Source organism: Macrotis lagotis, chromosome 2 (genome assembly GCF_037893015.1).
Source record: "Macrotis lagotis isolate mMagLag1 chromosome 2, bilby.v1.9.chrom.fasta, whole genome shotgun sequence".
Classification (NCBI taxonomy): Eukaryota; Metazoa; Chordata; class Mammalia; order Peramelemorphia; family Peramelidae; genus Macrotis; species Macrotis lagotis.
Window position 1 is genome coordinate 234,030,464 of NC_133659.1, and position 15,874 is coordinate 234,046,337.

A 15,874-nucleotide genomic window follows, 5' to 3' on the forward strand; every position below is an offset into this window, starting at 1 on the left:
TCAGTGAGAAAAAGGAATGTAAAAGGAGGGGGCCTCCTAATACTAGATCTCAAACTTTATTGCAAGCAATAAACATGTAAACAATTAGTTACTGACCAAGAAAGTGTTGGAACAGTGGAATATATTAGATACAAAAATATTCAATAATATAGTGTTTGATAAATATCAAGTTCCAAGATTTTGGAAATAAGAACTCACTATTTGACAAAAATTACAGGGAAATCTGGAGAACAGTTTAGTTGAAAATATGTATAAACCAACATCTCACACTGAATACCCAAATAAGGTCAAAAAGGGTATATGATTTAGGCAGAAAGTATGATATCAAGTGAATTAGAGGAGCATGGAATATTTTGTCAATAAATTATATAGACAAGGAAAGAATTTGACAAGATAGAAAATTAAAATCAAATACAGTTAACAGAAAGTAAAAACTAGGGGAAAAATTAAAAGCAAGTTTCTGTGACAAAGGCCTTAATTCTCAAATATGTAGGGAATTGAGGCAAACTTAGAAGAATATGAATCATTCCCCAGTTGATAAATGGTCAAAAAGATATGATCCGGCAGTTTATCATATAAAGAATTCAAAGCTATGTATAATCATGAAAAATACTCTAGGTCGCTATTGATTAAAGAATCAAATTAAAACAACTCTGAGGTATTACTTTATATATATCTAATTGGTCTATATGAGGAAATATGTTAGAGGTGGATGTGAAAGAAGGGAGACACTAATGCACTGTTGGTGGAGTTATGAACTGATTCAGTTATTCTGGATAGCAATTTGGAAGCATACCCAAAGGGCAATAAAACTGTATTCCTTTTGTTCCAGAAATACTATTACTTGATCTATATCTCAGAGATTAAAATGAAAAAAAAGGAAAAGGACCTAAATATACAAAAATATTTATAGTAGCTCTTTTTTTTTGTGGTGGCAAAGAATTGAAAATTGAGGCCATGCCCAACAATTGGAGATGGCTGAAAAAGTTGGGATATATCTGACTGGTGTAATGCTATCATTTTATCAGAAATGACCAGCAGGAGGATTTGAGAAAAACCTGGAAAGTTTTATGAATTGATACAAAATGAAGAGAACAGAATCAGGAAAATATTGTGCATAGTAACCACAATATTGTATAATGATCAACTGTGAAGGATTTAGTTTATTCTCAGAAAACTGTGATCCAAGAAATTCTGAAGGATTTAAGTTGAAAAATGCTATCCATCTCCAGAGAAAGAATTAATAGAGTCTGAAGGAGATCTAAACATACTTTTTCTTAAACTTTTATTTTACTTTTTGGAACATAGCTAATACATAGCTATTTTTTTTCAATAACTGCATGTATATATTCTATATTCAATTGCTTGCCTGTTCAAGGAGAGAATAGGAAGGGGAGGTAGGAAGATAATTTAGAACTCAAAATCTTTTTTAAAAAAAAACAGTGTTAAATTGTTTTTATATGCAATTGGTAAAAGTAAAATACAAAACTATTTTTTAAGAAGAAAAAAGTAAATTTGAGGGAAATTTTTTTAGAGATAGTGACATGATTATAGTGTACAGAAAACAAGCTAGTAGATATGGAGAAATCAAAGATCCCAAAATAGATGGAGCTATTTTGCTGTAGAAAATGGGATTGGATTAAGTTTGCATTTAGAATTTTTGCCTTGTCAAGGAGAAGTGCCAGAGAAATGGATTAAGGAGAAGTAGTGGGACAAGATGTCTGAGTGATGTGAGATGAGGACAGAAAAAGTAATTTTTCATTAAAGAGTTTCCATTTTTTCAGTCAAATAGTATGTTTTTCTCAACTGAGAATGTGGTTGTGTGGATATTCCCTGGAAGGGTTGAGGATGCATGAAAATGTTTGGAATAACTTCTGTGAGTGGGATAGTGAATGGGAGAGTTTAAAAGGACAACTTTGTTCCTGGAGGGCCCCCATTGAGATCAGGTAACAAATTTGCAGCACACCCATTCAACACTGTTCTGTGATTTTCTCCGGAGTAAAGGCATCCTAGTAATGAGAATAGCTCAAAATTTGTATTGGAACCAGGTATGATCAGTCAAAAGAGAAATAGGGGAATTTGAGCATAGACGGCTGGGTAGAAGTGTATTGATTCCAAGCAATCCAGATTGAGAAGAAATGAAAATTTAGCTGATATAGGGTGGTATCCTGCCTGGGAAAGAACTGAGAGTTATATTGAGTGGATAATGACCAGTGGGGTTCAGGTTATAAGGTAGACAAAAAGTTAAAATGATTAAAGCTAATACCAGATGAAAGAATTTCAGAGTAAATGAACTTGGAAGTTACCAACACTTGGTTTAGTATTAGGTCATGGGACTAAAGTAGATTGAGGAATGGGAATATTAAGTTATTTGAGGAAGAACCAATATGTAGGTTAAAAAGACTAAAAACTTCAGCAAAAAGCAAGGACTGGGTAGTGTAGAAGTCTAAGGGAATGGGGAATTTTGTGGCATAGCTAGGGAAGCATACCCATTGAGAACCACTATGTAAATGCTTAATATTTGTTGGCAGAATAAACTCAAACCTCCAACTTTTCTGTGCATTTAAAAAAATTAGCATTTAATAATAGTATTTAAGAATTAATTTTTTTTCCTTGTGCTGGTGCCTTTAGGTTTGGGAATTTGCTTTAGCAATGATACTAGGTCCTCTTTTTATTTTTGTGTTGCAGCTTTAGTCGTAAGTACAGCTTCAGCTGGATTTGCATTGGCTCCAGTACCTTTCGACTTAAACTGTTTCCTGCTTGCCTCTGTTGGAACAGGCCTGGCATCTTGTGCAGCTAACTCCATTAATCAGGTTAGTATGTTACCTTTTATTTGGTTTGTAAGTGTCTCAATGTCTTTTAACTTTAGATAGAGGTGAGTGATGTAGAAACAGATGTATTTTCTGAAAGAATAGGGAGGAGATTGAGTTTATAGTAATAAATAGGCATAAGCATATGTGTGAGAAAAATAGCAATACGATTTTTCTCTTTAATATAGTTTATAATCACAATCATAGTAGAAATGATGTTTATGGGTGTCTTAAGTAATCACTTAGACACTTAAATTTCATTTTCTTGATTTGTGTTAGTGTTTTATTCTCATACCTGTTTGATTCATAAAAATAGTGTTAAATTCATTAAGAAAGTACTTTTTGGTCATCTAAGAAATTAGTAACTATAGTGTAATGGGCAATTAGAATTGTGTTGAAGCCAAAAACAAGTCTGATCATTTAAAATCCTGATTTTGGAACTTGTTAATGAATTCACTCTTAAATCAAAATAATCCTTTCAGTTTTGAAATATAAAGTTTATCTTGTGTTTTTTTTGAATTTTTAAAATTGAAAATAAGAAAATCCTAGATGTGAAACCATTCTAATGGGGAAAAGTTTATGAATAGATTAGATCTCAGCATCTGATTCTGGCCTTCCCCTGCATTATTTACCTTAAATGACCTCTTGGGGAAAAAATTGGATTTGCAGCCTCACTCTCTATTCCAAGACTATCTTAGTTTTTGTTTCTAATTGTTTTCTCTATGTTTCTTGCACTCTTTTCTTGGTATTTAAGTCCTCAACAAACTACTGGGAAGTAACGCCTCAGAGTTGTTTTCATTTCTATAGTCAATCATGATTTAGAATATTTTTCATATGTCTCTCTCTCTCTCTCTCCATATATATATATATATATATATATATATATATATATATATATATATATATGTATATAGCTTTGATTTCTTCACATGGAAACTGCTCCTTTGACCATTTATCCTCAACTCTAACCTCAATTCTAGCATAAGATAATTAGCTCTCCATCTTTTTATCTATGCCACTGATATCAAATCAAAGATACAATGTATCCTTTGTCAAGTTCCTTTAAAGTCATATATACAAAAATTAGGTTTGCACTGTTAGCAAACAACAAATTTGGTTAATAGATGGTAGTGAACCAAAGAAGGTATTTTGCATACCCAGTTTTTACCAAACTTTCATTTCTTTTCTAAGTTGATATATGGAACACCTGGATCCTTAGTCTCTTTCTCCACAACATGACAGCTAAGCAGGGTAGACAAAAGAACAAGAATTTTATGGGCTCAAACATATCCAATTGGTTTCTCATCTTTGATGTCATGGATAGGAAGACAGTAATGATTGGCTAACAAGACTTAAGTTGTACAAACTTTGGACATGGAAGTTTCCAGAAAAGGGGAGGGAGATTTTAGCTGAAAAGGAAGAACAGACCTATTCCTTTCTTTCCAGTCTTTCTACATCTTATACTCCTCATATATTCTACAATCTAACCATTCTGGTCTACTTACTGTTCTGCACACTTAGCATCTCTGTTCTCCATGTATCTATTTGGACTGTTCTTCAGCCTAGAATTCTTTGCCTCCTCAACTCCACCTCTTAAAATTCCTGGTTTTCTTCAACATAAAGCCTTTTCTCATCACCCCAGGAGCAAATATATTTCCTTCAAAAACTGACTTGGATTAATTTTGATATATTCTCTATGTGTATGTGTGTATGTAAATAAAAACATGTATAGATATATGTGTCATAAAGTGAATCATTGCATGTAATGACATATGCACACGTAGCATGTACATATGCATCTCCATGCACATATATGTACATTGCATTATATAATCTGTTATTACATATACTGCTATGTTTTATACACACATATGAAATATACACATATAATATACATGCATTTCTGTCTCTTTAAAATGGAAGCTCCTCTAGGATAGGGAGTGTTTTATTTCCATTTTTATTTCCCTAGCACTAATCACAATGTTTTACCAGTACTAAATACTTAGTAAATTTATTTTTGATTAGTTGCTGCAAGTGAGCCTTAAGGACCTTAGAAATACCTTCGGACAGAAAAAAAGGCTTTTGCCCTTATCACAAGATATTGTAAAGTTGAGTTTTATTTTGTATGGGTGGTTGAACTAGATTACCTCTAGGATCCAAGTTTCTTTCTTAGGGATAAGAAATAGACAAAGGTACAAAATTAGTAAAGATTTCCTGATGTAAATATAAAATAAATAGGTTTGCTAAAATAAAATTTAAAAGATTTTGAAATTAACAGTCTTAAAAAGAGAATTAACTGATGTAAAACATTATTTAAGGACTTCTTTCTGAAACCTTCCACTTGATATCACATTTTCAATCATGGCAAATATTATTAATTTGTGTTATAATATTAAAATTGTACAGAATATTTGCTTGAGTATTCTCAGAAAATAAAATGAATATATTTTAAAGCTCTACTTTAAGAGATTATCACAGAATAACTTTGAATGATTATGATTCACTTGTGTTATATAGAAAAAACCCTTCCCTACAATCAATATTAAAATCCTTAAATTATATTGATAAACCACATTTTAAAGCATTCTCTGATTATTGAAATTAAAGACTATTTCCTTTGTTTTTAGTGATGCTAATGAGCTACACCTTTGACTGTCTTTTGTTCACAGAGAGTTTTAAAAAAATCTTTCAAATATAAACTAGATGGTAACATCACTTGATTTTATATTGTCATGTTATATTGCATTTTATATTGTCAGATTGTTTTCTGAAAAGATCACCCCAGTTCACAACTTCACTTACAGTATGATATTGTGCTTGTTTTCTTCAATCCTGCCAATGTTGGATTTTTCTATTTTTCCATTATCTTTCCTAGTTTAGAAAATTTAAGGTGGTCCACAATCATTTTGATGTGCATTATCTTTAAGAATGGTTATCTGCCAAGGTAATTTGGGAAAAATAATCTCCAACAATCTGTGGTCATAGATTAGAGATGTTTTGCCTCCTGCTGATCTCATGTCTACTTCAATGAATTGTATAGATTTTTTTTTCAGTTTAATGTAGATACATCTAATTCAGAAAAATAATTACTGTATTAAGTTGGAATGAATATATGTACATATATATAAAACATATATATATGTTTGTGTGTGTGTGTATGTGTGTGTGTGTATGTGTGTGTGTGTGTGTGTGTTCTAAAAATTAGTCTTTTGCCTTGAGTGATGGGGGGAAATTTTATTCATTTGAGAGTTAAAAAGGGACATAGTTGAGGGAAAACATTTAATCCTACCTATACTGAACAAAAATTCTTTCTAATTTCCCTTGAAAAATTCCCTCATATTTCAGCTAGTGATCATTTAATGTTTTCTTGATTGGAATACTCTATAGGCTTCTAAGGTACCCCATTTTACTTTTGAAAAGTTCGGATCGTTAGGAAGTTTGTCTTTACTTCTTTAAATCTGCCTCTTTGCAGTTTCCACCCATTGCTTCTGGTATAACCTTGTTCTAATCTCTTATGAGACTGCCCTTGAAAACAGCTATTATGTTGTTCCCTTTTACCCCTGTCCCTAGATCTAAATTCCTAGTTCCTTTAATCAGTCATCATGTAGCATGAATTCAGTCAAGGTCTTTTGCTAATGAGGCTTCCCTATACTGATTACTTTCCTAAATGACCTTCCTAAAATGACATCCCAGAACTAAACACATTTCATATATGATCTGACCAGGACAGATCCTAGCAAGATGTTATGAAAAGCAGCCTTTTAATTCATGTGGCCTTTTTTGTTTCACACTGTTGCCTCATTGAATTTACCATACTTAAAACCTTTAGATCTTTTCTAGTACATTAATAAAATCATAAAACATAGTGGGATCATGAAGATAATTTTCTCATTTTTTAGATGAGAAAACTGATTCCTAGAGAGATTATGACCTTACTAGATAGTAGAAGACTATGTAACAATAATAATAGTAACAACAATAATAATAATAATGTAATAATTATATATAAGTTATTATAAACAATAATGTAACATAAAGGTTCCTGACTCTGCATCCAATATTTATATACCAAGCAATACAGATGTCTTTTTTTTTTAGGTTTTTGCAAGGCAAATGGGGTTAAGTGGCTTGCCCAAGGCCACACGGCTAGGTAATTATTAAGTGTCTGAGGTCGGATTTGAACCCAGGTACTCCTGACTCCAAGGCCAGTGCTCTATCCACTGTGCCACCTAGCCACCCCCAGATGTCTTTTTTAAACTAAAAAAACAATGAAATTGAATCTTGACATATTTTAAATGGACTCTTCTTGGTTAATTTAAAAATTGTCCTGATGATTTAAATGTAATTTAAATTATATATTAAAGGTAATTTATTTATACACTGTTAATGCATTTAAACAAGCCATAACTTGTTACATAATTAGTTCTAAGAGTTTTCAAACCTTTCACTAGAGGTCCTCTTGGAAAATAGTAGTAATTACTTATTTGGTATTTTTTTAGACATAAAGTTAACTAGATGGAGTATTTTTCAAGCCAGAAATTTTGTGATTCTGTGAAAAGAAGACTCTTAAATTGGTCCTAGATTCAGATCAGATCATCTGGTCTTGATTGAGGAACTGGGAAATTCTGATATTCAATAGAGGATTATTATGTTTGTTGAAATGTTCTAGTAGAAGGCAGAAGTTAGGGTGGAGAAAAACTGTTAGTCAGAAATTGAACTTATTGTGAAAGGCTCTCCCTCAAGGCTCAACTTTTTGGCAGGTGGTTGTGTCATGTGAGGCCCAGGAGCCTTGTGTCACAGCACACAGTAGCAGATGAAGGTCTCAGGAAGTCTAGACAGGAAGCAGGAATTGGCAATTCCAGGTGGATATGATCTTAGAAAGACTTCCAGTTTGCTAGACAAAGTCTTGGAGTAATAATGAAGACTGAGAGACAGGTTGCCTGGATTTGGGACTGATGCAAGTACTGGCTAAAAGGCAGTGGAAGAAAGAGAGCAGAGATTCCAAGATTCCAGACTGATACAGAGTTTCTTGGGAGGTGTCTGTAGAGAAAAGAGTTCAGAGGTGGGGACCATAAATCTGGGCTGAAACAGGACTTCCTGGGGAAAACCCTGGGGCAAGGACAGAGGTTAGGAAGTGTATATGTGGTCAGGAAAGGATATATTTAGTATTTCTGCTTTTCTAAATTTATGAGGTTTTCATTTCCTAATTTGTGATCAATTTTGCATTTGCATGGCTGAAAAATATATAAATGTCTTTCTTTATGTATTCAGTAATAAACAGAGATCTAACTTCTGTCCAATTTTCTAAAGTTCCATTTAGGTGCTTATTTTTTAATTTTTTGAAAATTTTGTTAGATATGTCCAGGTTTAAAAGGGGTAGTAGTATATAGAAACCCCATTATTATAACTTGACTGTCTATTTCTCCTTACAATTTGATTAACTTTTCCTTTTAAATATTTACATGCTATAGGGTGAGATAAATATGTGTAAGTACTGATACCGATTTCTTATTGATGGTACCTTTAAACACAATTTGTTATAAATCTATTTGGGATTAAAGCTTTTCCTTGCCTCTGTCCACTTTGGAAGTTCATTTCTTCCTGTTCAATTTCTTTTTCTGTTTTTGGGACATTTATTTAAATTTTCTCTTGTTCTCTTAATCTGTGTATTGTAAGTTTTTTTAAATTTTCATCTACTTCATTTGAATAATTAATTTTGCCATATAATTGGAAAAATATTTTAACAATTTCCTTTATTTGCATTTGTCAAGTTGCTTTCCCTCTTATTTTCAAGGTTCTATTTATCTGTTTTATTAGTTCCCTACCCCAGTTCAACCTCTAATAATATTAGTTTAATGCTTTTATTTTTCTTTCTTGATTTTGTTTATTTCTTCTTTGATTTGCAGAATTTCTATTTTGGCAATTGAGGTTTTGATTAATCCATCTTCAGGTTTCTTTTTTAAAAAAGTTACTTGTCTAATCTGTTTCCTTTGATGATCAAAGTAATTAGAAAGACAAATTTTCTCCTGTGGAGTTTGAGGGATAGCATTGTATATTTGATTCCTGGATTTAGGGTCTGTACGATCCAGGTTTGAATGCTGCCTCAGATACCTAATAGCCCTGTGACTTTTGGCAAGTAATTTACCCTCTTTGTATCTTAATTCTTAAAAGGTAATTTCAAGAAATACTTGGAAGTTATAAATGTATTTTCAACTATTTCTCTTTACTTTTGGCATTATATTGAGAAAGGGCTATTAATTTCAATAAAGTAACACCTGACACTTCATGAAATTTAAATCCATTTAACAACAGCACCTTCAAAGACAATAAAAATTCCAGTTTGCATTCATCTACTATTCCCTTGTGAAGTTGCTAAGGTATATATTATATCATGTGAAAATTTTGAGCTTAATATCATTTATACACTGTTAGCTAAGATTAGTTTTCCATTTTGCAGTTGTCAAACATCTGTCAACCCAACAGATCAGAAAGTTAATTTATATTTTATACCCTTCTGTATCGATCTTTTTCATATCTAAAGCTATTTTAATTCTCTTACTTCTCTCTGTCCCATCATAATAATTTAATAACTGCATATTTTCATTAAGGTTTATATTTACTTTGAAATTATTTCATTTAACATTGTGTACAAATAAACTCCTGGTATGGTTTTTATTAAAGGGAATTAAAAAGACAAAAAAATTGTTTCAGGTCTTTTTTCAAAGATGGGGAAATAAGTTACATTACTCTAAAGAAGTTTTTAACTGCTCAAACTGAAATAAGGTTATTGAGTAACAATTTTCTTCTAGGGTTGTGTTTGTGAGTGAATGTGCGCATGCATGCGTGCACGTGTGTGTATGAGTGTAAAATATATACACATATATATGTATGTATATGTGTGTGTGTATATATGTATATATATATATATATATATATATATATATATATACTGTGAACAGTATGTATGTGAATATGTTAGATAATTAATGAATTTTTACTTTTTTTTTAGTTTTTGCAAGGCAATGGGGTTAAGTGGCTTGCCCAGAGCCACATAGCTAGGTAATTATTAAGTGTCTGAGACCGGATTTGAACTCAGGTCCTCCTGACTCCAGGGCTGGTGCCCTACCCACGGTGCCACCTAGCCACCCCAATGAATTTTTACTTTCAATGATTTAATGAATTTGCTATTGATATACTAAAAAATAGTTCAAACTGCTACATAGTTACCAAAATATTCAAATAATTTCTTTATGACTGGTAGGATCTTTTGGTGTTGAATATATCCTTTTCATTATAGTCTTTGAAATGCAATTCAATAAATAACAATTATATAATGTTTTAAAAGTTTGTAGGATAGTACAGAAAATGACAACAATAATTGCAAACACTGGTAATTCTTGGTAATATTATAGGCAGGCAGTGTTGTATCATAAAGGGCAGAGGATCTGTTTTCAATTCCAAACTCTTCTTAGCTAGGTGATGTTGTCTCTAAACCTCTTTAAATCTCAATTCCTCATCTATGAGATAAGGATTTGAATGAAATTTGCTCCCTAAGGTGCTTTCCAACACTGTTTTCTTATTCTATGAAATACAAAAGAATTCGAAATACTACTTTTTTTCCCCATGAATATATGATCTTAATACTCTTTCTTGTGCTGCAGGTTCAAAGCTCATTTTTTGGCTAGGCCATGTCCCTTAAATTCTTCACAAATATTCCACCAAATGTGCTGATGGTCTCTTCACATTGAGTGTTATAGTTTTCTAGTATGTGCCAGGCAGTGTGCTGAACATTTTCTAGATGCTAATTCATTTATCCTCACAGCAGCCCTGTGAGGTAAGTACTGTTATCCTCATTTTACACATGAAAATGAGGCAAATGACTGTAAAATGATTTGCCCAGAGCCACTTAGTTCTGCACTATCTGAAGCCATATTTAAACTCAACTCCAGGTCTGGAGATCTGTCAATGCACCACCAAGCTCCCCTCCCCCCCAACCCCCACCCCCATATAAAGCAGTAGATTGTATTAGAAGAAAATGCTTCTAATAGCTAGAAAGCAAAATTAGCAAGATACAAATCCATTGTATTTTGGGAGCACTGCACTCATTTCTCTGCTTCATAGAATTTAGATGTTGAAAATATCCTTAGAGATTCTCTCCAATTCCTTGATAAGTAAAGGTTAAATAAATTATCTTTCCAATCATTATATTATTTTTCTCTTTTGCTTTTTCCCTCCTCTTTCTCCTTCCCTTCCCTTCCCTCTTTCCCATGATATTATCCATATTTTCAGAATCTAGATATTACTCCCATCTGGACTTGTTTAAAATGATCTTGATTACTGCTTTTCCAACCCTATCCTGGGTCTCACTGAAGGTGTTAAACTCATGGCATACAGCCCCCCAAAATTCCCAAACATAGTGTGAACCAGATTAAAATGTAATTAAGAAATTTTAACAAAACAAAATACAATACAGCATAGATAATGTTAATTTGTGTTTCTCCATTTCAGTTTACAACCAGCAGTGATCCTTACTATTCCAGTTTGTTGCCAGTGCTGTAGACTACTCCCTTACTTTTAACCATTGCTCTTTGTTCTCAGCCTTTGCCTTTAATTCTGCTATTGCTGGTGCTATTGGCAATAATTGTCAGTTCCAAGAGATTCTCAGACAGTTAATGCATGACCTGTCTGCTTCAATTTATCTTTTAGTAGTTGTCTAATACTTTAAAATATTCAATAATCTTTCATTGGTCATTCATGTACTTCAACTGTGAAAAAAGTATATTTAATTATGTAAAACAATATTTTAATACTTTTCATTACTAAAAAGTAATAGAGATAGGGGAAAAGGAAATTTAAGCCTAAAAGGAGAATATACATTTGCAGTTCTGTTAACATCACTATTTTAATCACACTTATTTGATACTTTCTTTTCAATAAATATGTAAGATAAATAGAATAAATATTGTGAAGCAGTATGATCAATAAGTACGAAATGTTGTAGTTGAGGTTTGAACACAAGCCTTATAACCCCCTCAAGGGTCCACTCTTCTAATCAACAAAAGAACTTGACTCCTTAAGTTGAACCTTATTGCAGACTTTTTTGTGCATGTAGTCTGCCTAAGTCAGGAAAGAAGTTGGCAAACAGTCAGACCTGCAACAAACAAACCAATATAAAGACAATATAAGGAGGAAATAAGAAATTTTCATAAATGATTACAAACATTTATGAAGTGATTTTTTTTTTTCCCAGAAAAGTTTCTTTTAAAAACTTCAGGTAAAAACAGTCCACTTTAAAAAAAATAAGAATGGTAAAGCACAAAATTTTTTTTTAGGTTTTTGCAAGGCAAATGGGGTTAAGTGGCTTGCCCAAGGCCACACAGCTAGGTAATTATTAAGTGTCTGAGACTGGATTTGAACCCAGGTACTCCTGACTCCTGACTCCAAGGCCAGTGCTTTATCCACTATGCCACCTAGCCACCCTGAGCACAAATATTTTTAAACAACACTAATGCTTAGTTTTAAAAACTTTAATAAAATTGAATTGCCCAGATGACATTACCAACATTGAATAATTAAAATATAGTAATTAAAATTTTATTTTTGCGGGGCATGAATGATTTAAAAAAGTTAACATTTTCAGGCAATTTTTAAGATTAAAAAGGGAAATTAATTAGTGAATCTAGTTTGTGATCAAAAACATTTTTGTCATATTATTTTTGTGATTTCTAGTAGTAGTAATATAATTATGCATCCCAAAGTAACTGAAATTGATGAATAAATCCACTTTGTTCAGAAAAAAAAGCGTGTGAAATGTAGTCAGCATGGTTTTATATGTATAATGTCCTCATACTTTTCAGAAGGGTATAAATGCCACTAATTGGGACACAACAGGTGCCTGCAATTTAAGTTCAAGACGTATATTTTCAAGCAGTCAGTTTTAAGTTAAACCATATGAAGTTCTGAACTAGATGTTTTTTCCTTTCAATTCAGTAATTTCCCTTTTTCCTGTTATGCTATCTTAGTAGTAATATCCAGGTGTGAAACTAGTCGTTCCTCTTCATTTGAATTTTTTAATTCTGCTTTAAAATAACAGCTGTAGGTAGTTACATAATGCTCTTTTTTTTTCCACATCCCATTTCTACCAAAATTTTAGTAAGCCTTCTAATTCATAAATTTGTACTTCAGTCAGTCCTTGGTTCTTTTCTGAATTCAGAATTTGGCAATCTGTTGCTTCAAAACATTAAAAATACCTTAAAATTAGAATTCACAAAATCAACTAAAGTTACAAAAGCTCCTTGTTTCTTAATTATTAAGTCTGATAAAAGATTATGAATTATGTGTTTCACAGACAGTATTATGAAACATTTGTAACTATACTTTGTTTCTCCATATCACTGATGAAGTTAGCAGAGCAGCTTAATATTGGTGAATGAACTGAAGCAGACAGAAATTATATGATTTGCCCAGAGTCACATATGTAGCCAGTTTGAGGATAGATATGAACTCAGATCTTCCTATCTCCAGGACCAACATTCTATCTATAGAACCACTTAGCTGCCTCCTGCCAGTATATACCAAATACAGATATACATGCATACATACATGTACTTGCATAATATTATTGATGTTTGTACTTCATTCTCGAAGAAAATCATGATATAAGAGAGGTGATGCTATGATGTGCAAATTGGAGTTGAGTGAGGTGGTGCTGTGTCTCACCAGCCTAACTTTCTCCACCTTGACCATCTCCAGTCATCCTGATCGATATCTCTGAATGTGAGATAATCAGGATTAAGTGACTTGCCTAGGGTCACACAGATACCAAGTGTCAACTCTCTGAGGCCAAATTTGAACTTAGGTCCTCCTGACTCTAGGCCTGATACTCTATCCATCATACCACCTAGCTGAGCCAAGTTTTTATATGAAGAAAGATGTATTTTTTTAGTCACAGCAGAGACACAACCTCCCACAAAACATATTTCTCTAAATCACATAAGCTGTACCACCCTATTGTCCTGATTGAATGCCTTCAAAACACATTTAATATTGCTGAAGCTGGCCATTCAGCCACGCTTCCCTTTACTCCCTGCTCATATCCTCTTGTGTGACCTACCCTCTTAAGTTAGCCCCCGTCAGTGTTTGGCAATTGTGCCCTTGCCTTTCTACTTTCCTTGGCCTGCCATTACTCACACCAAAATTCTGTCCCCAGACTCCAGCTCCAGTGTATACAATATCAGGTCTCTGAGGACAGTGATTATCTTGCCCTTATATTTATATCCCTATTGCTGGGCTTAGTGCTTGGAGCAGAGCAGGTGCTTAATAAATGCTTTTCTATTCCTTTAGATACACACTTCCATGGTCCTGTCTCTCTAGTACATTGCTTCCACATATTTTAAACAGTTTTCTTTTTTTTTCTTTATTTAAGGAAATGGGGTTAAATGACTTGCCCAAGATCGCACAGAGAGGCAATTATTAAGTGTCTGAGGTCACATTTGAACTCAGGTCCTCCTGACTCCAGGGCTGGTGCTCTGTCCACTGCGCCACCTAGCTGTGCCTGCATGTCTTGTTTTATAGGAATTTTCTGCATCAAAAACCCTATAAACTGTTTAGAAATAGAAATATAAGGGAAAAGGAAAAAGGAGTTTGCTTTCCTTGTAATCACAACTTTAATATTTTATTTTTGTCTTTTCCCATAGTCTTGCTTATTTTTTATGAAAAATGTGTGCTTTACTTATACATATTAGATGCTTAATAAAACCTTTTGCAAGTAAGTTAAATAATCATTAGTAAAATTGTCTCAACCTTTTGTTATATAATACTGGAAGAAAAATTATTAGGAATATAGTATTTAAGAAGTGATAAAATTAGAAAATAATATAGTAATTAACTATATATTATATAATTTATTACATATTAATAAAATGTAATAAAAAGATCTTAAATCTTTAAGACTATCATGAATAATTTCAATGGAATTTTGCATGTATGGTACAGTAGAAATGATACAGATAGAATGGGCTATGTGTATTGTACATGTAGAAATCTTTAGGTGGGCTAAGGTGGCATTAGAAAGACTTTTTTACTTAAATTCAAATCTGACCTTAGACATATATTAGCTGTATCATCCTGGGTAAGTCACTTAATTTCTCTTTGTCTCAGTTTCCTCATCTGTAAAATGAGCGTAAAAGGAAATAGTTAACTACTATAGTAACTTTGCCAAAAAAAAAAAAACAAAACAGAACAAAACAAATGGAGTCACAAAGAATCGGACACAACTGAAGTGACTGAATGACAAGAAATCTTTAATGGCCACATAGCTGAAATGCATTAGAGAAATGTCAGCATTTAGAAAATGTAGTTGTAGCTACTGTAATGAAGGCAGTTTTTACTGGAATATTTTTAAATCAGTTTTTACTATCACCAAGTTTTAAAAGTAAAATGTGGAGGGAAAAAATAATTAAATACCCTTGTATAGGGGATGCCATAAAAATGAGGAAAGCTTTTTGCAAACTTACTTATGAGTTTAAAGGACTAAATCACAATGGTGTGAGTACTTGATTCAGATCATGTGATTAGAATTGATGTTTATTAAATAATCTTTGAGAAGACTGCAGATCTTACATATTCGATTGCAAGATACCAAATTTACTTTCAGTCTTTTAAAATATGTCAGTAAGACAGCAGCGCTAATCATACTAAGCAAAGTCTCTGAAACCACAATGAATGCATAATTAATTCATCATTTTATCATAATAGGTTAATGGCTAGTTAATATATTGTTCATTGAGTGAAGAGCAGAACTACTTGAGGCAATTGGTGACACCACATCTGACTCAGCTCATTAATTCTATTTTGCCATAGTGCTATTATGGGACAGAGCTGTTCATGGAGAATTTTCTCTGAGATAGTAAATGCTAATTCATTGTCAGAAAAATTCCTTTTTTTGTGTGATTATTAAGAGACTTATGTGCTGATTCATTGATGCATTTTTTGTTTTATGTATGAATAAATATTTTATTATATAATATTATTTTGAATATATTTACCATCAGGGCACTTTTTAA

The 15,874-nt window shown here is 32.5% G+C and overlaps 1 protein-coding gene across 2 annotated transcripts in view; it reads left to right on the forward strand.

Moving 5' to 3' along the window:
• The window catches only part of COX10 (cytochrome c oxidase assembly factor heme A:farnesyltransferase COX10), a 91,354-nt gene that overhangs the window by 41,180 nt on the left and 34,300 nt on the right, over positions 1-15,874 (forward strand). For both annotated transcript variants that reach the window (XM_074225158.1, XM_074225159.1), the window contains exon 4: positions 2,689-2,813. In XM_074225158.1, the coding sequence (XP_074081259.1) occupies positions 2,689-2,813 (125 nt within the window). The remainder of the gene's footprint in view (positions 1-2,688; positions 2,814-15,874) is intronic.